Source organism: Excalfactoria chinensis, chromosome 20 (genome assembly GCF_039878825.1).
Source record: "Excalfactoria chinensis isolate bCotChi1 chromosome 20, bCotChi1.hap2, whole genome shotgun sequence".
In the NCBI taxonomy this organism is placed as follows: domain Eukaryota; kingdom Metazoa; phylum Chordata; class Aves; order Galliformes; family Phasianidae; genus Excalfactoria; species Excalfactoria chinensis.
The window spans coordinates 4,301,344-4,325,874 of NC_092844.1; the positions used below are offsets into that span (position 1 = coordinate 4,301,344).

The 24,531-nt window shown below is 45.8% G+C and overlaps 2 protein-coding genes and 1 long non-coding RNA gene across 3 annotated transcripts; 2 read left to right on the forward strand and 1 right to left on the reverse strand.

Annotated features, from left to right (window-relative positions):
- The first annotated feature begins 1,104 nt into the window (after window positions 1-1,104).
- Window positions 1,105-19,231, forward strand: PUSL1 (pseudouridine synthase like 1). The gene is made up of 8 exons (XM_072354192.1): window positions 1,105-1,185; window positions 1,538-1,595; window positions 5,270-5,457; window positions 9,626-9,775; window positions 10,354-10,527; window positions 15,636-15,690; window positions 17,628-17,790; window positions 18,416-19,231. The coding sequence occupies exons 1-8, from the start codon at window positions 1,127-1,129 to the stop codon at window positions 18,445-18,447; spliced, it is 879 nt and encodes a 292-aa protein (XP_072210293.1). The 5' UTR covers window positions 1,105-1,126; the 3' UTR covers window positions 18,448-19,231.
- Window positions 6,456-11,842, reverse strand: LOC140261108 (uncharacterized). Its single transcript, XR_011905668.1, has 4 exons — window positions 11,746-11,842; window positions 10,848-10,926; window positions 8,396-8,472; window positions 6,456-7,608 (listed from the first exon to the last, which is right to left on the reverse strand). It is a non-coding gene; the product is annotated as an uncharacterized lncRNA (long non-coding RNA).
- Window positions 18,884-24,501, forward strand: LOC140261104 (lysophosphatidic acid receptor 6-like). The gene is made up of 5 exons (XM_072354191.1): window positions 18,884-19,019; window positions 19,244-19,379; window positions 19,820-19,954; window positions 21,807-23,010; window positions 23,770-24,501. Exon 4 carries the CDS (start codon window positions 21,906-21,908, stop codon window positions 22,998-23,000), a length of 1,095 nt encoding a protein of 364 aa, XP_072210292.1. The 5' UTR covers window positions 18,884-19,019; window positions 19,244-19,379; window positions 19,820-19,954; window positions 21,807-21,905; the 3' UTR covers window positions 23,001-23,010; window positions 23,770-24,501.
- Window positions 24,502-24,531: the final 30 nt, after the last annotated feature.

A 24,531-nucleotide genomic window follows, 5' to 3' on the forward strand; every position in this document is an offset into this window, starting at 1 on the left:
AGGCAGCACAGCAGGGGTTGGGGCTGTGCAACCCCTTCCAACCCCAGCCATCCTATGATCCTATGATTCAGACCCTAACCATCCCCTCGGATATCTGCATTAATTCAGCCCCATCCTTTGGGTTGCCACGGGGTTGTGGCCACAGTTGGGAAGGGGTGGAGGGAAATGGAGCTGTAGGGGAGGCAGGCAGCAATTCCCTGCCGTCAGTGTCAAAAGGATTGCCATCAATCCTGTTACTGCTTAATCTAGTTTTTAATTTTCCGTACACAGTGGATTTGCTGCTGCCATCAGCCATGCAGTAAATCTGCAGTATAACTCCACTGAAGCCAATGTAATCGCTCAAGGAAGGACATCTGGGCTTGTGGGTCCATGGGAACAGATCACATTTGCTGCCGGACACAGCAGTGTGATGTGGCATGGATAAATGAGACTAATTACAGCAAGCTTCCTTTGGATCCTCCGCCCATCGCTCACCACAGGCTGCATCCATTAAGACTGAGAAATGCCTTGAGTTCAAACCTCCAGGTTCAACCCAATTGCATTCTGTTTAACGAGCACCTGAATGAAACCCACAGCTCACAGCAACGTCTCAGTGTCACAGCACGTCAGGGCATCACCTCAGCCACGGACAGAACCAGGACAAACAGAGGGGCAGGAAGATGCTCGGTGCCACATCCACACTGACTGCTGTTAAGATCTGCCTCCAGGCCAGGCTCTGTCTGAGGATCCAGCCCAGGATGGTGTGCATGTAACAGTCCGACCTGCTTTGATGTTATAAGCGGTGCTGGGTACTGAGGATCAGAGATCAGCTCTGTGCAGAATGGGCAAGGTGACCTCTGCTGGCCTCCGTTCCACCTGCCTTTATCAACGCGGTTAACGTTTCCCTTTGCTCTTCCAGCACCGCTGACGACACGGGGCTGTTTCTATACACAGGAATTACGAACCACCATCCCTTCCAGAGCCCAAACACACGGAGCCGCTATGGGAGCTCGCCATGCTGCTCCCTTCCCATACACACACACATACAGCCGCCATGGCCGCGCCCGGAAGCGGGCGGCGCTGGGAGGGCCGCTAAGGGGAAGCCGGCCCCGGTCCGCCTCCTTGGCGAGCCCGTAGTGCAGCAAAGATGGTTTCCCCCAAAACCCGATACTTAGTGTTCTTTCAGTACTGTGGCACTAAATATAGGTAGGTGCGGGTAGAGGTCGGCCCTGCGCTGTTAGATCCGGGGGGGGATTTGAGGGGGTGGATGGGGGGGGGGTTGCATGGAGGAGGGAGGTATAAATGGTTTGGGGGTAGTCCACGTGCTTTGTGCTGGTGGGTAGGAAAGCACAGAGAGAGAAAGGCAGCCAGGTGACAGCAGCACAGCCCGCAATAAAGGATCGAGCCTGAAAATGCTTTACCTGCACGCCCTCATCCTGAGCAACCTGCCTTATCTCCCCGGCCCATCACACAGAGTAGCATTAGAGTGACAAGATATTGGGTAGAAAACGCAGTTTTGATCCATCCCATTGACTGCTGTATCTGCTTTCCTCTGCAGTGGGGTCATGCAAACCACAGCTGAGCAGTCAGGGCTTGGAGTGCAGAATTATTTGGAGGTACGTCGTTGCTAATCGAATAGACATTAAAATGAAACCACTGCGCTCACACTGCTGGCTTTTTCTGGATGTGAATGAGTAGGATGGGTGATAAAAGGGAAAGACAAAAGGGAAAAAAAGATCAACTTATTTGGTGTTGGCTTTTCACAGTATCAGCATTTCACTGGCCTGTTCTGGGATATGTGCTTTGCTTTCATGTGGTGGTATTGATGCCAGGCACTGCTGCATCTATTAGAACCACATGGGATGTCTTAAAGCAGATTTAATAGAAAACTTCTGGGGCCTGTAGGAATTTATCTTCCTTCCTCCATTTCTGTGCAGCCTTCAACTTCATAACACTCGTTTCCAAAGCCAGGAAGGCAAGCGAAGGGAAGAGCAAGATAAAATCTAGAACGGAGGATCCTTGTTCCATTCTGCATGCGTTCAGACATCTGTTTTGTTTGCTGTTACAGGCAAGCAAATAACCTGCGAAGTGCAGACTTTATGTACCAGCAGCTGGTGTCCTTACAAGTGTAATGAACTGCTTTGTGAGTAGGAAATACTGCTCTCTAGTTGACAAGGTAGAGCTGTGGCTGAGCAGGAGGCCATTTGTCACCACATCTATCATGGAGGACACAGAAGGTTCTGGAGTTCTCAGTACTGCTACATAGCAGAGTTAGATTCTGAATTAGCTTCAGTCGACATAATGCCCATTGAGTCAGCAAGGTTGTGATGTCTTGCAAGCAGAAGCTCCTGTGCACCATCTCCAGCAATGCAATGCAATCCCTTGTGTCTGTGCCTCCGATTCCATTGTAGATGTCTTCCCCTGACAACACCGATAAGCAACCTAGCTTATAGGTTGGATAGGGGAGATACATGGATGAATTCTTGCTTCCCAGACTTAGCTGGTGTGTGCTGACAGGCCTGTTCTTCATCTTCCCTCTGCAAGGTTTGTACAGTGGGGAAAGAGAGCAGAGGAATAAGAGAAATCTGGTATGTGGATTCATATCATTCTGGCACACGACAATGGAAACTGCAGCGGGATTCAAAGTATGGAAGTGCTTAGTGAACGAAACCTGTTAGCAGCACAGACCTACTAAATACAAGTAATTCTTTCCTCTGCATCGCTGGTATGGAGAGTATTAGAGAGTGTAGAGAAACACCCAGGGATTCTGGTTGCTGCTCCAGAAATATGATTGTCTGCAACAGCAGCGACTGTAGAAGTAAAGACAGCATGAAACTGAGGGAGATCTGGCTCAATGAGACACCTCTAGCACGTGTCAAGTCAAGGTTCCAGTGTTTATAACCTGCCAGGCACAATGCTGGCATGCTGTGTGGCCTAAAGAAGGGAGCAGAGACCTGTGAGCTGGGAGGATGTAAGAGAGCACAGCTCCTCCATTCCTTTGTCTCCTCTATTGCTTTTTAGCTGGACACCCGTGGGTAAATTGCTTAACTTCTGTTTTCCCCATTGGAATCCATAGATGATACCCAGCAGCGTAAGGGTCAGAATTAACAGCAGTAAAGCCTTGGAAGTTCCTCAGATGAAAGGCCTGCTTCTTGTAGGGGCTCTTTTTTCCTTTCCCTTCCTTCCTCTGAAAGGGCAGGTTGCCATTCAAGCAATTACTAAGTGTAAATAATGCATCTTTTTTTGCAGATCAGCGTGGGTTGTATTAATGGATTAGAGTATATAGGAACCAGTGGAGGAAGGTAACAGATGTCTATAGGCTCAAAGGCCATCTGGATGGTGCAGATATGAGACATATGCATAGGTGAAGGGGTCATTAGTGAATTGCCCGTGAAGAAGTTCAGCAGCTCAGAAATTCTCTCTGCAAGGAGATTAATCAGGGCAGGGAAACAATCAGGTTTGCCTTGGAGCCTTCGACCCTCTTTTCCTCTCCAGTCTGCTCTCCAAACCAGTTTAACCCTTTTGGCAGATGAGAAACCCAAATGTTTAAGTCTTCCTATTATCCAGCTTTGTTCGGATGTGGTGTGTGAAATAGAATGCAGTGTGGGGATCCACAGGAGTGCTGTATCCAAACTTCTCCAGCTTCTCCATAGCAAGAAAGGAGGATGTTCTCTCCTGCCCTCTCTCCCCCTGTTCCACTCAGCTATGCTCACACTGGCTGATTTGTGCCTGGCAAAAGGAGGGGGAGGCGAGAGGAGTCTGCAAAATACAAGCATATCTTTGCAGATACAAGCACAGCTTCCACTTAAAGACAGAGTGTTGAGGCACAAGACGTGGTCTGCTGCATAAAACTTAATTTCTGTCTGCTTCTCTCTGCTTAAGGGTGATAAATAAAGATTTTTATTGTTAATTGTAACCATATGTGAACTCCAAATAGAAGGATTAGGAAGGGGAAAAGTCTGGGGTCATTTCTGTTCTGTTTCCCAAGCTTTCCCCGGCAGCTCAGTTACAATTTTTCTTGCCTCCCTGTGCATTATAATGATATGTTTCTGAGAGCCCAGAATCCTGTCTGCTCAAGTCGTAGGAATCTGGAAGGCATTTGTGAGTCAGCAATTCAAGCTTTATTGACTCTTGGTACGAAACTGAAATGTAATAAAGACCACTGCTGGGTTCACCACTCAGGAGGGAAGATGAGAGAGAAGGAAATTTCCAGTCATTCATTTGGTTTCCTGCTTTCTTTTCTGCAGTCGTTCAGATATGCTTCATTCATACACCACAATAAATTACATTAAGGGCCTGTCCTGACAAAGACAAAAGCTGTATTTTGCAAGTGCTGTAACCTACTCCTAGCCCTTATTATATGGCAGACCTACTGTGGTTTTAACATTAGAATCCCAAGCAGAGTTTGCCTTTGCCCCTTACCAAAGTCCACCCTGGCTTTGCTAAATGCAGAATGATCTTAGACCCTTAAATATATACAGCATCTAATGATCTCTGTTAGCGTCTCTCTCCCTCCCTGTGCTTATTTATACCTGCTGGCATGGCTCAGCATCAGCTCTTCCACTGCTGTGTTTTATTAGAGCTATGCCTTGGTTCTGTGATCTGTTTCTATTTCTCAGTGGAACCAATAAACACATTACATCGGTGCTGTGCTACTTCTCATCTGGTCCCCTGACTCCTCCTCTGCTCTGAACAACTGATAGAAGCACATTGCCCTCTGTAGACTTGCTCCTGTTGTGGATACAATAAGCAGCAATAAGCTGCTGTATTTTACACCATTTTGGCCTGCACTGGAACAAAAGGCTGCAGCCTGAGCTCCATCAGGCCTCTTAGCTGTGATGTCTCTCTGACACCCGTGTGCTGTTTCTGTCTGAGTTCTGGAGCTCTCTAAGAGCGTGCACTGTGCTGCTGATGCAGACTGAGCGCAGTTCTTAGCAGTCAGATGCAGGGGTTGCACCTGGATTAAAATTAGGGATTCTCTGTTCTCTTTACTTCTGCCCAATAATATAAAGCAAAGGACAGAGAGGTAAGTATTTTTCCCTTTGTTTTATGCGTAAGGAAGCTGACATGGCTTATTGTATGTTCTCTTTAAAATGATTCTGGGACACAAGGTGAGAAGCCAGGTAATACCAGCAGAAGTCAACAGGCCCACCTACATCCATCTCTGCAGCTCACAGTAAAACTCCCTACTGCTTCTCTTGGAACAGTAAGGAGGGATGATATATTTAGCATTGTTTCCTGGGGAGCTCTGAGTTTCCTGTTCATGGTTCTGTCTCATGTTGGATTGCAGAAGGCAGCAGAGAACCTAAAACCTGTTGTTCCCATCAAGTTCCACATATCCAGCCGGACAGACAGTGGTGTCCATGCGCTCTGCAACTCTGCTCACCTTGACATCCAGAGGGCACCAGGGAAGCCAGCTTTTCAAGAGAGAGTGCTCATTAGTTGTCTGAATCACCACTTGAAGCCTGAGCCAATCCGGTGAGTTGGTGGCGAGTCAAAATCCTTTATTCTTGTTTGAGAAAGGGGAAGAATATAGCGATGATCTCCCAGCAGTTGAAGGCTCAGACTGTCCGTGTCTGTCCTGCATTTGTTGCACTAAGGCATGGCTCTCTGGGCAGTAACCCTAACGAGCAGCGTGCCAGAGCACTGCACTGTGTTGTACAAGAAGGTGGCTGATTTGTAGGAAGTGTTTGGATGAGCAACAGAAGTTGGATGCAAGATCCCAATTGCTAATTACTCAGAGGACCCGGTAGCTCTGTTTCATGTTACTGCAGTCTGGTGGCATGAGCGTAATAAAGGAAGATTATGGAGGCAAATTCCCCATGTCAGAGCAAGATCCCAGGACAAAAAAGAAAATCCCTCCCCACCCAATGCAGGGATTTTTGTAAGAATAGCAGCCTGACTATGAAACACCCTCCCCCTTCCCACTTCACCCAGTCTGCTTTATTTTCTAATCTCCTCTTTGTGAAACAGGGCCTGACCCAAATGCCAACGCAGCAAGGCCTGGGATTTGAGGGCTGACAACATGACCACATCTGCCCTTCATTTTGCAAAGGAGGACTCCCAATTCTCCATGGCCTGGGGAACAGTGAACCCAGCTCTAGATGTGCAGGCACCTGAACAGTTTGGTGGCTGAGGAAGGAGATCTGAATGGTGACGTTTCTTTTTCTCCCAGGAGGTCCTTTGTGCAGGTCCCAGATGCTGTGTAAACTGAAGAGAGACTGTGAGTTGGCTGAAGCTGTGACATCCCTTGTGCTGATGTGAGGGTGCTCACTGGCCTTAGCTGCATGCCTGACCACAGTCCTCATCATTAGACACTCTGAGTTTACCAGGATGCAGTCAGCTCTACTTCTCCCTCCTCCCTTGGTCTGAACCTTTTACAAATGGCTCAGCTGCTTTCCATTAAGGAGCTTGGTGACAGGCATGAATCGAAATGGATCAGCAGCCAACCCCTCCCTCTGTAAATACTACTTTGCCAAGAATTCTCTCCTAATGCCGGATAAAAAAGCCAGCACTTTCATGTGGTTGCAGGCAGGGGGTGATGGAGAGAGATATCTTTGTGAGAACTCATTGTTGATAGAGCTTGAAAAGGAAACCAGATTCCAAACTGGCTGGTTGTATCATTAGCAATAATCATCTTCTTTGTAGCTTTACTGCATGATGGGTCTCTTCTAGGAAATGATCTGTCTTTTACAGTTGCAAAGCATTTTTGAAAGGATCTTGTCTGCAAAGATCAGAGCGTATTCTGCAGATGGGTAACTTGAGGAGGACATTGCTATCATGTAAATAGGGACTGAGTAGTAAAGTAGATTCTTGACTTCTATTTTTGGTTTCAGTTTGGGAAGTTCTCCATCAAAGCTTTCTGCATGGCAACAAGACAGAGATTCATCCCACCTCTTGCAAATTGGTTTTCACCTTCTGTTGTCAGTAGAGAGAGGAATTAGTACTTCTGGAGGACACCTTTGTATTTAATACCTTGGTGTTTCGAATTAGATGTCTTTGGGCTTCTTTGCATTCAGACTCCCCTGAAGGTTATGCTGCCAAAAAGCTGAAGAATGCTCTCAGTATTTACCAGCAGTCTTGTAAAAAAGGGGACATTAACAAGGCTTGAAATGTGGTGTGCTTGAAGAACTGGTGGAATAAGAGACTCCCAGCTAGAAAGAGCCCAAAATAGCAATTGCATCTACCAGGAGAGGCAAGAAAGGATGTCTGCAGTGAAGAATCATGCGAGTATAAATGGGCTTTTCTGAAAGAACCATTCTATGGGAGGTTATAAAAGGATGGTTATTTAATAAAAATCACTTCAGTGTTAACAGGAGAAGCTCAAGGGAGATTAAATGCTTGTGGAGACATGTAGACAGAGGAAAATAAATGGAATACTTAATTATATTACCGTGTTTAGAAGACGCTGGAGGTACTAGGTTTAAACTCCATTGCAGGCCTGGAGGATGTAGTTTGCATTTCTGATGGGAGTTTATAGCAGCAAAGCGATCTTCTGGGCTTGTTATTGCAAATCTTTGCAGAGGCCTGTGGCTCAGCTTTAATTTCTTCTTCTGTGGTCTGAGCCTTTGCAGTGAAGAAGTGTGAGCCAGAGGTGCTTAGGCTGACAAAACTCCCTGCGGCACCAACCTTTTAAAAGTAAATAAATAGCTTTGTCAGTTACTTGGTCCCAAACGGTATCAAATTATTTGGTTGCTTTGCATCCTTTCTCCTCCATTTACAAAGCTTTAAAACCAGAGGGGCACACGACAGAAGGAAAACTACCTTCTAATGAGAGACATCCTCTAAAGCAGTGTCTGCAGAGAGGCAGTACCTCTGAGACGGTGCCTCCTTGCTGCATACACCCAGCAGGATGATGACAAGCCACAACTCTGGACTATGGGAAAATGAAATCCAGCACAAAGTGCTACCTTCAAACCAGCTGAAGTGGTGTGTAGGGAAGTGACCTACTTTTAACTATTTCCATCTGCTACAATGAACTGCATAGCTGCCTTTAGGAGTGAGCAAACAGTGCTGCATTGGGTGTGCAGGTATATCTGTCATTGGGAAGTCCTTCATGCTCTTATCTGGGGCCATGGCTCTGCAAGAGGGCTTGGGCTTATTCTTGTCAGAGGGTAATTCACAAATGATTTTCAGTGCTAAGTTCCGTCCGTCTACACACAGAATGATGGCAGCCCTTCTTGTGGATGCAGCAAGGCCAAGGTAAAACAGGAAGCCTTAGAATGTCTGATTGTATTCTAGTTTGCAGGGACTCATGAGTATAAGGAAAAATAAGAAGGCCCAGGCTATGAGACTTCTCTTACAGGCTCATTAAAGCTGCTGGGTTTCTTCCTTCTTCTTAGTTTATCTGATAGATAAACCTAATAATTTATCTATTAGAACGGGATCAATTACCAGTAAAAGTGGAACCACTGACCTGCCTTTGTGACAAGTTTGACAAGCAAAACAGGAAGATGGCTGTTCTCTGTTGCTTAATATACAAGGTGACAAAACCTGGAAAAGAAAAAGAAAAAAATCACCATGAAAATAGTGCACCAAAAGCCCTTTTTGGTGGTTATTGTGGTTGGGACGTCTGGTTTTATCATCCACACTGCATCTCTTCCTCCTCAGTTGATGCTGTCCTGCAGACTGGAGGGTACAGCCAGTCTGCCTTTGAAGGCAAGCACAGACACACTCTGTCCTTTGAGTCAGTGCTTCACAGCTGCATTAGGGCAGTTATGAGCCAAGTGAATAGTCTGGAAGAACTCATCAACTTGGGAATGATGCTGCAATAACTAGTTTCTCATTGGCGAGCCTAGGGCAGGGCCAGAGGAAGTATTTTGTGTGCTTGTCAAATTCCATGTAGAAAGTCCATTTATGGCTGTGTGTTCAGTTAGAGCTCAGAAAAAAATGTTACCTTGGCCATCAGCACGTCTGGGTAAGAGTCATAGGCAAGGAAATGTTTTCTTACAGGGCTGAAAGGAGACCAGCTCTCTCCTATTGATTTTCCTGCTAAAGAAGGTAGCGGATGAAAAAGTCCAAAGGGAATTATTTCTACAGCTGTTTTGGTAAAAGGAGGGATAATTGCTATTTTCTCCATTCTCCTAGCATAGTAGGGATACCACAAAAGAACTGCTAAGAGCTTTTGTGAGAAACACACTTGACATTTGCAACAGCCACTGAAAAGTGGGTCATGAGCTCGCACAGCATAATATTCTCCATATGTGAGATACATTTCATCCTGAGGATCTCAGGAAACCTCAAACATTGTCTTGCTTGTTTGCTTTTGCAAAACTTTCCCTCAAGTGATTCATATTTGTACACACACATGAATATTTCAAAGAACGTGTTTGCACACGTGAGCCTTCACACCCAGCTGCGCGTGGGAATAATGCAGGCTCTTTAATGGTGCCATTCCTGAGAGCAGGAAGCAGAATGCAGCATTCAGCTGAAGAGAAAACCGATGGCAGCCAAAGTTGATTATTGGCTGGAAGTTTGGGTCAGGATGCTAAGAGTTCCAACAGTGAGATTGGTAGGAAGTGTGTGGGTTTACAACACAGTGCAAGTAAAGAATCTATTGCATGTTTTAATTCCACCTATATGGAGACCAGCAATAGTTTTTGAGCTAGCACGTGGCTTTTCTGTCTCTCTCATTCTGTCATAACAGCATTCTGAGTGCCTACCGAGTGACCGACAGTTTCCATGCACGCTTCTCTGCACTGTCAAGAACCTACATTTATCGGCTGTTGATGGGCTGTACTCACCATTCTGAAATACCAGTGTTTGAGAGGGATCTCTGCTGGGCTCCCACTGGGGGGTGAGTGTCTTCCATACAGCCTGGGGCAGCTCTACAAGGACTCAGTGTTTGGGAGAGGGTGGTTTCACATGTGAAACCAGATTCCCACATCATATTGGAGATATCGAACATTGGAGCTGCACTGAGGTACATTCAGTGAAGCCTGAGACTGATCTTAATTGTACAGTCAGCTGTAGCTGTTATTAACATGCTGAAGTACTCAATGGCTCTGGGCCACATCCATGAACGACTCTGTGTGCCCTGCGTGGAAGCAATGAGCATTTCCTCAGATAACCTTGCCAATTCATATAGCAAACCCATTCTGACAGCTGGCTGAAGGGACAACGCTCTCATACGATGCAGGCAGAAATGCATCACATGGCAGATGTCACAGCTTTAGGTGTGACCATACAAAGAAGGCAATCAATGATGAAAGCTTTTTCGCATCCTGTTTCTGGCTGCATGTAAATCTTTGCTCTCGTTTCCTGTCTGAATGCTTTTACTTTTGAATAAGCGAGAGCCAATGACTCTGAGCAACCCTACAGTAACAAGCTGGCTTATCTAGCACAGCATTCACCTAATGGTCCTTTCCTTTTCAGCTACCTCAACGTGCCTGCCATGCAGGATGCAGCACAGTTCCTGCTGGGAACACACGACTTCAGCACTTTTTGTTCACCCAACTCCGATGCACTATTTCGGTCTCCAGTCAAAACCATCCTACAGGCAGACATCCAACCCTCTTCTGGTTTCCTATCCCACCACTATGAATACAGGTGAGAGAGCCTAAATACTCAGCTGAGGAGCTGCCCTGATCAGCTTTGTCAGAAAAGCTGCTTTCCAGTGCTGTGCTAAGAACTGACCTCCTCCTCTCACTGCATTGCCTTCACAGTCAAAGTTTGGGCAGGATATTTCTTCTCCTAGTGACCTCAGGGAGAAAGACGAGCAAAGCTGAGGGCAGGGAAGCTGTCCCAGTTGTTTGTGCAGTAAGGCAGGATGTCAGAAACCTACATATGGAGTCTGGCACAGCAATTCCTATGTGATGCTGAAGATGAGCTTTGCCTAGAGGCTGTGAATAGGAGGAAAAATAACTCACCCAACGCCTAGGGTACTGCTGTAGCTATGCATATCCTCTCAGTTCACGCCAATAACTCCTTCTGCTTTCCTGGGGGATGCTGATGAAAGAAAATTCAATATTCCTTAGTCAACACATAAACAAAAGATTGCTGTGTGTCAGGTTCTTTCAGGACCAGGTCTTGCAAGTATTGAAATGAAGTGGCTGGATGTATTGCCTTCCTCTAGCAGAAACTGAAGGTTTTTTTTCCCCAGAAAGATCACATGTATTTATCATCTGAACACGACCCCCTGCTTTCATGCTGGATTCTTTCAGAGAAACATGGCTGTTGTGTTCTGGCTTGAAAGCAGACATTGCTATTGTCCGTCTCCAAACCATGTTTCTCAATAATGGAAAACCCTTTTCTTTGTAGTTTCCCCTCAACAGTCCTCCATTAGGTTTGAATATTTACTGTGCTGTCTGCAACAGTAAGGGCCATGCTTCAAGCTTCAGCTGGGCCTCACTGCAGTTTGCAAATAGCCTGCTCTTTCTTTTCCCCCTTATCCTAGGATGGTGTGTTTTGCCAGCAATAATGCAGGATAAAAGCCAAAAGGGAACTGCAAAAACAGAGGGAGATCTGTATGCTCTGAGTAGCCCTGGTCTTTCAGTTCCTCTCAGTCTCCCTATTCAGGGTCAGGAGGAAAAAGGCATTTTGTCTGATCCATGGTTTCTCTGCACACTATTGGTGCTGCAAATACACAGCTGCATTACAAAGAACCACCTACTTGGGTATGGCATATTCACTGAAGCTCTCGGCTGTACAAGTACAAGGACATGGGCAGTGAGTGCCAGATGGGTCGCTTCCTTCCTGCTTATTTGCAGCTAAAACACTGCCTGCATTGGAAAAAGAGGGGCTGTAAGGGAAGCTGGGTGCTGTTACCTGGCTGCCTTCCTGCTGTCTGTTGTTGGGCCACCACTGCTGGCTGGAGAGCTTCACCACCACACAAGTAAGCAAAGTACTTCACCACTGAGCTAACCTGAAAATAAGCATTAACAGTCTCATCAGGATCACCTGTGAGTGCATGCAGGTCACGTTGTTATCTTCAAAATCCAGACCTACTGTTGTTGATTGCCCTGTCTCACAGATTCGATACAGATCAGCTTTTTGACATCTTTAATCTTATTTAAAAATTAAATTAAAAAAGGAATTTACCATTCCTTGCATAACTTGCTGCATAAACCCATCCCACACAAGGCCAAAAACAGCTCACAGGAGAGAGCAAACTGGAAAATGGGATGAAAGGCATCAAAGCTTGTTGCTGATAGCATTTGTTTTTTGCTTGGTGATGCATGCAGCCAAACTTGTGTTTTGTAACAAGGCATTTTTTTTAATGTGCCAACACTGATTTACAGAATGGCTAGGCTGAAGGGGGTGGCTTTGAGAAGCCTCGTTTTGATGCATTGAAACAGCACCTAAGTCCTTTACAGTGCTTCCTTAGTTATTAAAGCCTTAACCAAAACCATGAGTTTTCTGATCTAAGGAAAGAAGTTCTGGGGTTAGCATGTTTGTGACAGGCTGAGTGGGTGTTTTTTTCTTTGGCTGATGTTGGTTTATTACAGTGTCCTAGTTCTAATCTGCAGAACACCCTATGGGGACAGCTGCAGTCATGGAATTTGGTGTTTGCTTTTGCCCTTACTGCAAGTAAGGCAGCAAGTGCCTGAAGTGCATGTGTGTTTCTTCCCTGCAGCAGCAGAATGAACTGTCCCTGCAATGAAAGGGCTGTGATGGCATTAAAAGCTTATCAATCGATTATTTTCAAGTCTAAAGAGCTTTATTTTTTGCTTCAGAGGGAGGAATCTGCAGAATGATAAACCAAGGTTTCTTAGTCAAATAATGCAGCTTTTCACTCATATTCTTCCCTTCCTTTATGAACTTAAACCAATCTTCTGAATTGACTGCTTGTCTTTTTTAATGATTCCTTCCATCAAACTCAGTTGCTCAGCAACACTGGAAATGAAGTTAGTGCCCCAGCCATCCAAAATGCTTTTGAATGCTGAGGATGTGCTTAGAGCCTCAGCCCCATTCCCAGGGAGCAATTGCTCTGTCACCTGTTTTCTAGCTGAATATGTATTATTCATTGCAAGGTGCTGCCTGCTGCTGCTAAGTGCAAAAGACAGACAGGATTCATGCTGGTAAGCAGAATTACGTGAGATTGACAAGAAAAAACAAGTTTCCCACTTGAAGAAAAATATTTTGTTCTCATTCAATGTCAACGAGATGTTTTTCCAAAATATCTCAAGCTGACTTTTGTAGCTTAGTGTGTCTGCTTGAGATACTCAAGACAGGAGGAACCTGACTAGAGATGGTGCATGCAAACTGCCTCTTACCATTGCTGAAGAGCTGAGCAGACTCCTGGCTGCATTATGGTGGGTACTTGTGCACGTGCCCAGCGCTGCACGTGTCTGTATGCCACATCCTCCTTGCTGCAGGGAAGGAAAACCATATGTAAGTGATGGAAGGATTATCATTTCCTGACATAAAGAGGAATCTGGGGGTAGGAGCTGCCTTTACATTTACCAACATACACAACAGAGAAGGCTAAAAGCAGTAACTTATCTGTGAATCCTGTGAGAAAACAGCTTGCATCTACTCCCTGGGGTGATAATTTCAGTCTCTCTTCCTGCTTACCCTGCCCTGATGCCCCACGCAGGCTATGAATTGTGTTGTCTCTGCTTCATCTTCTTCCACCATTTACAAGAGCTGTCTTCTAGGCTGTGGGCAGCCCCCTCCTTTATGCTCAGGTGTTTCTAGCAAACCCAGCCTGTCCTGAACCCCCCAGACAAATATGTTGCAGCTGTGCTTTTCCCACAGCTGATTTGAGTCTTCAGAGCCCCACACATCTAAGCTCATGGCAAAGGAAAGGAGGAGAGGTTTTGTGTGCAGACAAATACAGCTGTTTAGTACTGTTTGATCGTGTTGTCCTTATAGGGAACATTGGTTACCACCTTAAAACTTTTTGGACAACAGTATCAGTGTCAACAGATTTGGAGAGGGGAAAAAGATGTTTTCATGCAGTGACATCTATCCATCTATCCTTAAGTGTTCCTTTGCTTCTTCCTGCTCTGCTTACCCTCAGCCTGCAGCTGCACCAGAATTGCTGCCCAGAGCAGGCTGTGGGGTGGTTTACATTCTGAATGCTTTGCGAGGCAGCTGGCTTTCTCCGAAGTCTTATTTTGCCTGTCTGGATTTGAGCTCCTGAGCCTGCTGTGGGCAGTGGTGAAGGAAGGGGCGGTGTGGGGAGAGCAGCGGAAAAGGAGACCGATCTGTTGTGAAACGCAGATCAGAAGCAATCAATGTAGGCTTTTTGCAAGCATCCCTGATGTGGAATGATGGATGTTGCTGCAGTTGGTTACAAGAGTCTTGTTTTGTCTGCATTATTTCCCCCTGCCACAAGATACCCACTGCTCAGTCTCAATCCTGATGCTTTTGAATTCTCTTCTCCTTGGTGCCTTCATCTGAGTGACGCACAGAATTCAGTCCTTTCTCACTATGAACCCTTAATGTAACATCCCCACAGCCCCTATTCCTGTACTTGCTCCCTGTCATGGCACTGAATTACAAATCCCACAGACTTTGCCTTTGCAGCCCTCCATGTGTCTGTTGATAGAAGAGCTGCAGGAAGGAGAGGTGCTCCTACCAGAGCCTGTGCACTTCCTGTGCCTCAGTGCTCTCCTCTTTGCTTTCCTTTAGCACAACAGGCATATCCTGTGCCTAAATTGAGGTGGTGTTTGGAGCACTTCAGTGGTGCCCAAGGAAAAAGACTAATTCTCTGTGTTCTCTCTGCAGTTTGGACTTCTAAAAGAGCAGCTTGTTGGCTTTGAGGCAGTCAGTGACTCAAAGTAGCTTACATCTCAGCAAGCATCCGCCCCTCCTATTGAACCAGCAGCCCTCATGTAGGCTTTAGCTGCAGGATGGTGTTTTGCAACAGTCCAAAGATCCATCTGGCAGGCTGGGCCTTGACATGCTGAAGCAGAACTTGTGCTTACCAATGTCTTCTTCATACAAAGGCTTCAGAAGATTTGTAGCTGAATTCTTGCTCCTTTGACTGTCCTGGAGGTGTTCTTATTGATAACTATTTTTTTGTTCCAAATCCTGTTATTTTAAACTGATTTTGATCATAGGGAGGTTTAGGGGAAGGCTGATGCTTCAGCACTGCTTAGCAGTGGCACTAAGCCACCAGGTACCACTGTAAAATTGCCCTTTAAAATGCTTGAAATTTGAGTGAAGAAAATGTTATTTGTGCCCAGAATGAATGGCAAAGCAACTGAGAGTCTGAATCTGTTGCCATGCTTCTGTCAAAGCTTTTCTTCCCATGTAGAACAACATTTACCCAACCAGCTGGGCTCACCTACACAATCCCTGCCACAGCATTGGTGTTTTCACAGCCAGCTGCCCTGCCTCTGAGCAAAGATGGGCCCCCTGTTTCACGCAGGGTTTTAAGACAGCAAATGTGCTTTTCTCATGCACTTGCATTGTTCCCTTTCTGACAAAGGTTTATTTCTCAATGTTGCTTCTCCCTTATAGATGTATGAATTATTTCAGTGTAGCCACAACTGACCTATGTAGTTGTTCGCAACAAAGGTAAACAGCCTCATTTGAGCTAGAATTGTTGGCTGTTTGTAGTTCTAATTGGTGATCTTGAATGCAAACATGGATCTCAGCTACTTGTTCATTCTGCTCATGTTCACCTACGGCTTATGTTGTTCTTGTAATAAGTTCTCACATTCGAGATGTGATTTTTAAACTCTTTCTTTTCTCTGTCTCTGTAGGGGGCTGGAGTTTTGGGAGCTGAAGTTCAAGAGCAGATCATTTCTTTACCGACAGGTACTGTTCTGCTCTGTGCACCCTTTGTCTCCAAGAACCCAGGTATCACCCTCACTGTAACACGAGTGATTTGGCAGTGCTGCACCCATGTGTGGTGCCACCTCTGATGCAGAGCTGCTCCTACAGCTTCCTGATACACACAGGGACCTTGCCTCAGTGAAGCAAGGCTCCGTGTTTATTGTTTGATCCAGTAGAACCAGACCATCTTCGGGCTGTGTCTAAAATGAAAGACCAAAGTCACAGAATCATGTGTGAGGATGGAAAGTTTTGTTTTCCTCAGTCTTTGTCCTTGCAGTCCGAGTGGTAAAAACCAAGAGACATATGTTCTTGCTCTGCTGAATGGCACCGGGCCCAGTGAAGGCTGCCTGGAATTTTACTTTCTGGCTTTGGAGCATGAGGTAATTCTCAGTGTTGCATGAAGGAGAGATGGGAAGACCTGATTCAGCTCTGCAAGCACGACTGCAGGATCGTTCCCTCTGTCGTGCTGCTGGGTTTTCTTTGAAATAACTCCAGTGGGGTTTTTGCTGCTGTCCTCAAGGGAGTCGGCTCTCTCCACAACTTAATGGATCACCTCATTAGGAAACAATTGGCTGTTCTGTCTGCCTACTCCCGGCACAGTCACACTCTGGAGACAGAATAGGCATGGGAAGGCTTGTTTTGGAAGAGAGAGGGGGTGTTTTGTGGGAACAGTTATTTTTTGTTCTGTTTTGACAAACTGGATTTGTTTTTATCCTGTGCCAGTGAGCTCCGTAAGCTCTCTGACAGTGGGTGTCTGGATATGAGCAGGGGAAGGACGATAACACGCTTGAGAAGGCTTGATACATAGCAGGGATCTGCTTCATCAGATGCTCTTGTGACAAGGAGAAAATGCTGGTAACCCATTTAATGCATTAGATTATTTCATCTCATATGGCTGCTATGTGAAGTTTTCCCATCTGGATGTTTTTATTAGAGAAGAGGGTTAAACAGCTTCAGAAACTGTCTGTGTGTGTCTTCTCCCTGAAGGCCGTGGAGCAGCAGGGAGACACCAAGCACGAGGCTGTTTCAGATGCCTCCCATCCGTTTGGATTTACACCAATTAACTCCAAGTGTGGAGACATCAAAGCTAAAGTCACAGCGTGCAATGACCCCTAGTGAGGGACAGATAACATAGCATACACTGAGGATCTGTGCTGCTTCTCTATGACACCGGAATGGCTACAAGGCAGGCTCTGGGCACCCCATAGTGCAGCTTAGGCTCCAACCAAGCAGGTGAAAATAGTGCCCACCTTTGGATAAATATATCTTTGCTCTTTAATGGGGATAAACTTGTTGAGGTTGTTTAGTAGACTCTGGTTTAATCTTTTGTGTTATTTTAAGCACCATATTTGGAGAACTGGTTTAAGGGGGGATGCTGATGTGCGAGGGTGTGATAGTAGGTGAGCACTGGGTGTGAAATTTGTGCTAACCCAGTAGGTCTGGAATCGCTTAGTGTGAAGGGGAGGGAAGCTGTGACATGTGGAGGTGTTCAAAATGCCAATCTGATGACTTAGTTGGCTGGTGGGCTTTCGCACTTGGTGTGTTGTTGATTCTCCTTTGGTTTTTGGCCCCCACATAGCCCCCACTTGGAAATTGTTGCTTGTGCATTAATAGTGTGTGAGCCCAGCTTGCCCAGCAGCAAGTGAGCTTCCTGCCACAGGCAGCGTGTGGCTACTGCTGCTTCTGAAATAGAAACCCTGTCTGCTCAGCTCTCTTCCCACCTGTGATGAGAACAAGCCTGCTGCAAGGCAGTGGAACTGCATGTTACATTGTGTTACAGGTCTTGATTTTCCTAGTGCCCACAGTTGTAGGGAGGGAAAGATGGTGTCCACCACACAAAACACTGCTGATACAAAAAGGACTCTTAACCTCTTAAATGTTACAAGGGGCAGTTCCTAAACTGTATGATGTCTTTTCAGGTCCGGAGAATGGTTGGAGCTCTGGTTGCAGTGGGTCAGGGAAAGTTGGCACCGCATCATATAAAGGAGTTGCTGGAGATGAAGGATACACAGGCTTTTCCATCATTTGCCACGGCTCCATCATCCGGACTCTTCCTACAATCAGTAGAATATAATGAAGCAGGTGAGGGAATGGCAGGCAGTGACTTTCTGTGGGAGTCAGACCTCATAGTGAAAGGAACAGAAGCCCCCACAGTCCTTTTTGTGCCATTTACAGCAGTTACTATGGAAAATGAGTGTTAGTTTCTTTCTTGGTAGATTTCTTCCTCTTACTTGCAGGGTAGTGAAAGAGAAGTCAGATTGCTGTTGACTTTGAGCCTTATTTTGTCCCTGACCATGTATGGTAACCAGATCTTCTGTAATACCTGGTGTCTGTGGATCCACCTGTGTATGTCCTCCCAATGGGTAGACAGAGAGCACAGACCTTCTGCAGTGGGTTTTGGGAGTGCTCTCCTGCTGCAGCTGTGCACACACCGGGGCTTAAAGACAGAAGGAGAAGCAACAATATGTTGTGCAGGGAGTTTCAATAGAACACTGGGCACTTGGCTTGGCCTCGAAGAGACAGCTGCTGCTTGTGGGTTTGGGCCCCCGCCATGGTGGTGCATTTCCTAATAATGCTGGCTGTGGAGCTGCCTGTGCCAGTGGGGAGGGAGCCCAGGCAGGAAATGAAGACCACAGTCTTGAAGAGCTTTCAGTGCCATCTTATTCCCTAAATCAATGTTTGGTGTTTTTTTTTTCTTCCCATTCAGATTTGCAAACAACAGTGGCCCCGGGAGAATAGCAGCTGTGTCAGCCATGTCTGAAAGGACTGTTGTTGTGGATGTGGGATGGAGGTTTGCAGAGCTCTTTACGCAATGAAATGCTCTTGTCTCAATAAACATCACTGACTGTAGGCATCTTCCCATCGTTTGTTTGCTAAGGGGAAATGAAGAACGACGCTGCTTTCAGATTACTGCTTCTTTTTTTTCTTCTTGATGTATTTTCTTGTGTCTTTTGTTTTGTTTTAGTCTTGCCTGCTTGCCCAAGCAGCAGCAGCACATGCGTTGGGTAATGCATGTGGGTTGTTGTATTGTTTTAAATCATGAATGACACCAGAATCGCTTTTTGGGTTATAAAACGGTTCTTGGAATGCTGAGTTACAAGAAAGAGGATGAAAGTTGTGAGACTTCTGAAGAAACAGCACCCAATTGAAACACTTTCCTGTATTGGAAGCCACATGCAGCTCAGATGCCTGGTACCATCATAATTAATCTCTCCTTTGTCTGTGAGAGAAGAATTAAGAGAGCTGAGAGTTCATCATAGCTGATCTGCTGAGGGGATGTCCTCTGCTATGTGTCAGTTCAAAGCATTCAGGTAATGAAGGAAGGAATATTGATAACCCTGAAGGATTAAGGAGCTTCCACACACTGGGTGGGTGCTGAAGGCACAGGTGGGATGCAGCACCTCTCTTAAAGCCCTCAGCAGGGAGATGGAGCTCAGTGGTTGATGCTGCTGCAAGACAGCCCAGCTCATCTCATCTCATCTCATCTCTGAGGGTTCCCCAGTGTGATGTTTATCCCCTCACTCTGTTTCCAGAGACCAACGTTTGACAACATGAGAAGGAGAGGGAAGAAACTTCTGGTTACTCTTATTTGCTTGGGGACCAATTTCCAAAGACAGAACTTTGGAGGAGTCCTAACAGAAGAGAACTGAAGCCACTGTGGTGCCAATGTGGTACGTCTCATGTGCTTTTCCTGGCAGGGCCTTGGTGCACAAGAGATATGGATGTTGTAATGTGCTTTCAGGGCAAGCCATGGCCATTGTCCATTTGTGATCCAAACCTGAATGCATGCCTGTCTTTCAGACAGGGAACAGCAGTTAAGTCTTGCTTTTCCTTCCCTTGAAGGGAAGGGAAGTGAGAGTGCTGGGCTGAAACACTGGCACAGAGGTGAGCTGTGCTGTCCTGGGGCTGACAGGCAGGCTGAAGGTGGCTGTGGGTGGGGGCAGGATGCCTGCCCCATGCAGCAGAGAACCACAGCATGCACTGCTGCTGGCCACAGGCTACATCTTCACCCTGGTCCTGTAAGGGAACGTTTTGCTGTTGGTGCAAGTGCTGTGCCTGCGTGGCAGTGACAGCTTTTCTTTCTTCTTTGCTTCCTGTGGTTTCTCTGCAGAGCAGTGTGGGTGAGCTCTGCCGTGGGTCTCACAGCACAGCTCGCTCCGGTGTTCACAGCATGCAGTGACCTCGTAGCTGTGAGCAGAGACCCTGCGGAAGGCAGCTTTTGTGCGAGGTGATGTCCTGAGCTCTGGTAAGTCACCTTTCTGATTAATTCCTTATGCAGCTTTGCTGGGCAGAAAACTGAACCAAAGAGAAATGCTTCTCAGGTGTTAAGACAAGTTAGCTCCTACTGCAGGCTCAGGTATTGCAGCTGTTTTTAAATAGATTCAATACAGAAATAGCTGCTGTTGAGTTTTCTGCAAGTGTTTCCTAAGTTCTGCTTACAGACACAAAACCTATTGGGTTTATGGGCCTGTTAGCTGAGCAACCCAAATCCAGGTATCTGGACAGCGGGCTGGCTCTGCACTTAGCAGAGAGAACTGCAGTTTCTGTCACTAACAGTTGAGTGTTAGCTCAACTTGGCTTGGTGTCCTTTTCCTTCTGCTGTTGCATGACCAGTTCCTTTCAATTGGATCAGTTTGGGCATCCAACACAGGCCTGTTTTGTTTTCTATAGTTTTGTAAATCAAGCAGTTTGCACAGAAGTACAATGGTGTTTTCCAGTTGTTTGTAGGAAACACTTGAAGGAAAACAGGGATATCCCCTGCCCTTCCCCACTTCTCCTTGGAGAAAATTACTTCTGGGGAAGCAAAGCTGGATGTGGAATTTGGTCAGACTCCTTGTTTTAAAGTGATAGGTAAGGAAGTGGTACGTTATTGTAAGAGATGAACTTGGCTGCACGCCTGGGAAATGGTTTACTCCCAGCCTGCATCACTTCTGTTACCTCTCATTGAGAATGAAAACATTTTCAAGCAGATCGATACGTGGCGGTGTCACACAAAGCACATCTCACTGTTCTGAAATGGATGAAAGAGCAACACGTGAAATACTGGATGTCTGACTTCTTTAAGGTTTTTTTTTTTCCCTCTCTCTTTTCCTGTTCCTTCCTTTTAGTTAAGCTTCAATGGGTTTGAGTGCATGACAGGCTGGGCCAAGGTACAGTCAGTGATTTTACACAAGCTTCACCTGTTAATGCCTGGCTGAGGCCTCGAGTTGCCCAGTTTCCACTCTCAGCACACAGGCTGTAATGTGAGCTCCTATTCCAGATGAAAAGGGATTGAATGGATTAAATGAGCCTAGAGCAAACATTATTAGGGTAGTGTCATGGTGCAAATAACTTCTGTGCCTTTGTAAGGCCATGTAGCCATCCTGCAGGGATGGGTTTAAGGCAGTCTGTTAGCAGAGTGATCGAGCTTGAAACTTACAAACATTTTGATGTAGCTTTTAGAGAACCTTGGGATGCTTTTCTCCATAACATAAGCACATGCTATTTGGAAAAAATCACTGTTGTTTTGGAGCTGTTGCCTGGTAATATCTGGAGGTGTCCTGATTGTGCTTGTGAGAAGCAGAAGCTAATCTCTCCCCTCTCTACTTTGCTCCAGTGACTCTATCAGCCTTATCTTTCCCCAGCTGCAGCAATTTGAGCGTACAACAGAGATGTTCAGTGGCAAAACTGAGATAAAGGCTGTTTCAAGTTCAGTGTGCCTGACGTTGTGGCATAGCACATGCCTGTCTTTGTACCAATTAATTTTCCTCCATTTGTGTACATGCAGATACTGTGCTGTTTGGTGAAAGAGCTCTGTGAGCAGATACCTACCTTTGCCTACCTAAAGTGAAACTGTTTTTCTCCCCTACAACTTCCAGTTGTAAACTTCAGTGCTTTTGACTGCAGTAGACAAATAACTATTGGGAGGAAGTGCAATTTCAGCATTTCCTTTGGAAAGTACCGAGCAACCTTTGTGTTTTCGTGCTTTCAATGGCTCAGCTTGAGACACTTCATTAAAACAAGGATTCATTTTTTCCACTCTGTTTAAGGACTTCAGTTAAGGTGCTTCTCCTTTGATTAGTGACTCAGATTCACGTCAGCAGCGTTCTCTTCTCCAGCAGGTTTATGTGATGTGAGTGATCTAGACGAGAGGCGTCCTACTTGTATAACGTGAGAAGAAATAACACTTCAAACTCAAGAACCTCATGAGGTAAGGGATGGCTTATGACTTTCATCCTGCTGGACATCCCTACACTTCAGCAGAAGTCATGGCAAATGTTTCCTGGACTGAAGGTGTCTCCAACAGGACAGCTGTCAGGTTGGAAGCAGACTTCCAGTATTCCTTGTTTACCAGCATCTACAGCATTGTGTTTGTGCTGGGACTGATAGAAAACGTCTCAGCTCTGTACCTCCTGTCTAACAAAGCACGGCATGCTTCTCCTTCCTACATCTACATGATAAACCTAGCTTTGGCAGACACCTTGTTTGTTTGTGTGCTGCCTTTTAAAATTCATTACCACCTGAATCGGAACAATTGGATCTTTGGTGACATGGCTTGTAGGATAACTGGGACATTGTACTACATCAATATCTACCTTAGCATTGTCTTTTTCACCTGCATTTGTGTCGATCGTTACATTGCAGTGCTGCACCCCTTCACGTATATCCAGATCAGAGTCACTCACTATGTGCTGGTGGCCATAATCCTTTGGGTGGTTGCCCTAAGCATCATGGCTGCACTGATTCTGGGCGGTCCCCTCCACAACAGAGGGCTGAGGAACACCACCATGTGCTTTGAGAACTTTGCAAGGAGGAGCTGGATTTCTCGCATGGCCCTTTACAACATCCTGGCCTTGGTTTTTGGTTTTGTCATCCCATTTTCCATCATTCTGATCTGCTACCCTCTCATTGCAAGAAGGATCTCCCAGATCAAACACAGCATTCGCAAGAGGAAAGCTCTGACTACTATCTACATCATCTTACTCATTTGTACTCTCTGCTTTCTCCCATACCACCTCACCCATTTCCTCCATTTCTTAATGAGAAGCCATGTCATCCAGAACAAGTCATTTACTAACCTGATCTACAAAATGCGAAGGGTCACCTTAGCCCTGGTGAGTTTCAACTGTTGCCTTAACCCGTTCCTGTACTACTTCACCTCTTCTAGCAGGACGTGGCATTTCAACTTCAGGCTGAGATTCAGGTCTAAAATGGTGTACACCATCTGTGATCAGAAACTTGGAGAGTACTCCTACATTTATAAACTACACCAGAGCTGTGAAAATAAAAAACAGAGAGATGGAATCAACTGACCTACTCCAAGTAAGTACACTAACCACCTTTATAACCATTGCTCGAAATCAAACCTCTGGTACCTATCATTCTTTCATACAGCGGTTATTACATCAAGGCAGCACTGGAGGGAAGTATCTAATAGTTACATATTTTTATTAGCCAACTGCAACAGTACTTGAGGGAGCCTGTAGTCTAGATCAAATATGCTCAGACACCACATTCAGGCACATTGGTGTTTTGGCCTCCCTGGGGTCCCCCTCTGGGGTTGGCAGGAGAATGTAAGGCTTGATTCTGGAATGCAGCACAGGCAAGGGTTACTTAAAGCAAACCAGCCTCCATATTGATGCTAACCCTGAATGCTGAGTGGATCCCTGCAGTCTTGCTTGGCTTTTCCCTTTTTTGGAGGGATCCTGTGTTTTCTCCCTGGGTGTACACTGTAGTCAGCTGTGTTCACAAACTGCCTACATTCCACAGCCAAATAAGGGCTCCTTCTTCCCTTCTTATAAATCAGTTAATTGGCTTCCTGAGGAGTACTCGGGAACAGGCATCGTAGAATCACACGCCTGTAGAGTCAAGCTGGCCATCGCTTAACAACAGTATTAGAAGATAACAGAGAGCATTTATCAGTTAACCCTGTGCAGTGGCAAACAAGCTCTTCTCCACAGTCACTGAGGGAAGTCACTGTTCCTACACAACTTGCACAACTTACACTGTGCTGTACTGTCTGATTAAGTGCTGATGATATCACATGTCTGACCTGTTTCACCCTTCCTCCTGTATTAACAGAATCACATAACTTCAGAGAACTGCTGTTTTCCACCCCTCAGAGTGGGACCATACCATCACAAGAGGAAAGAATTTATCATTCATGAGTTACCAGTCACCAGAAGGCCACGGGCCTGACTCAACTTGCTTAAAAGCCAGCAACTTCAGAGGATAAGATTTTGCTAACAGCTAAACAGCACCATTGCTCTGTTCCTTTCTACCTACCTCCCTTAACATAGAATGACTTCCAGCATTGCAGCGACTTCTTGGCAACTAACCACAAATGTTATGGTGTGGACAGAGGAGGATTTATATATATATATTTTACTAGAAACTACATCAAGAAGGTTCAGGTTTCTTCAAGGCTTCTCAGCTGTTACTCATACTTCCCTCAATGAAAGTGAAGCTGTTGGGTAAACAGTATGCTTGAAGCTTCATACTTCTGCTTACATTAGATTTCTGCTTTGCTTTTAAATGTCAAAGCTTTGAAAGCTCCTTGTTTTGGTGTCTCAGTGAGAAGACTCCCTGATAATAATGATGCCAATAATGATGCCCTCAATGGCGAAAGCCCAGGGAGCTGTTCTGCCCCATGCACAGAGCCTAGGCCTTCTGGTCAGTGCAGGAAAGGGCTCGCTGCATGGCTGTTGCTTCTAGTTACTTTTGTGAACAAAAAGCTAGAATGGCATTGCTGTGGTTTTAAAGAAAACGAGCTGTGGGAGTAAAAGAATGCTCAGTCTCTCTTACCTTACTGTGTAAGTGATGTGAAGTTTGTTCTTCAGGACT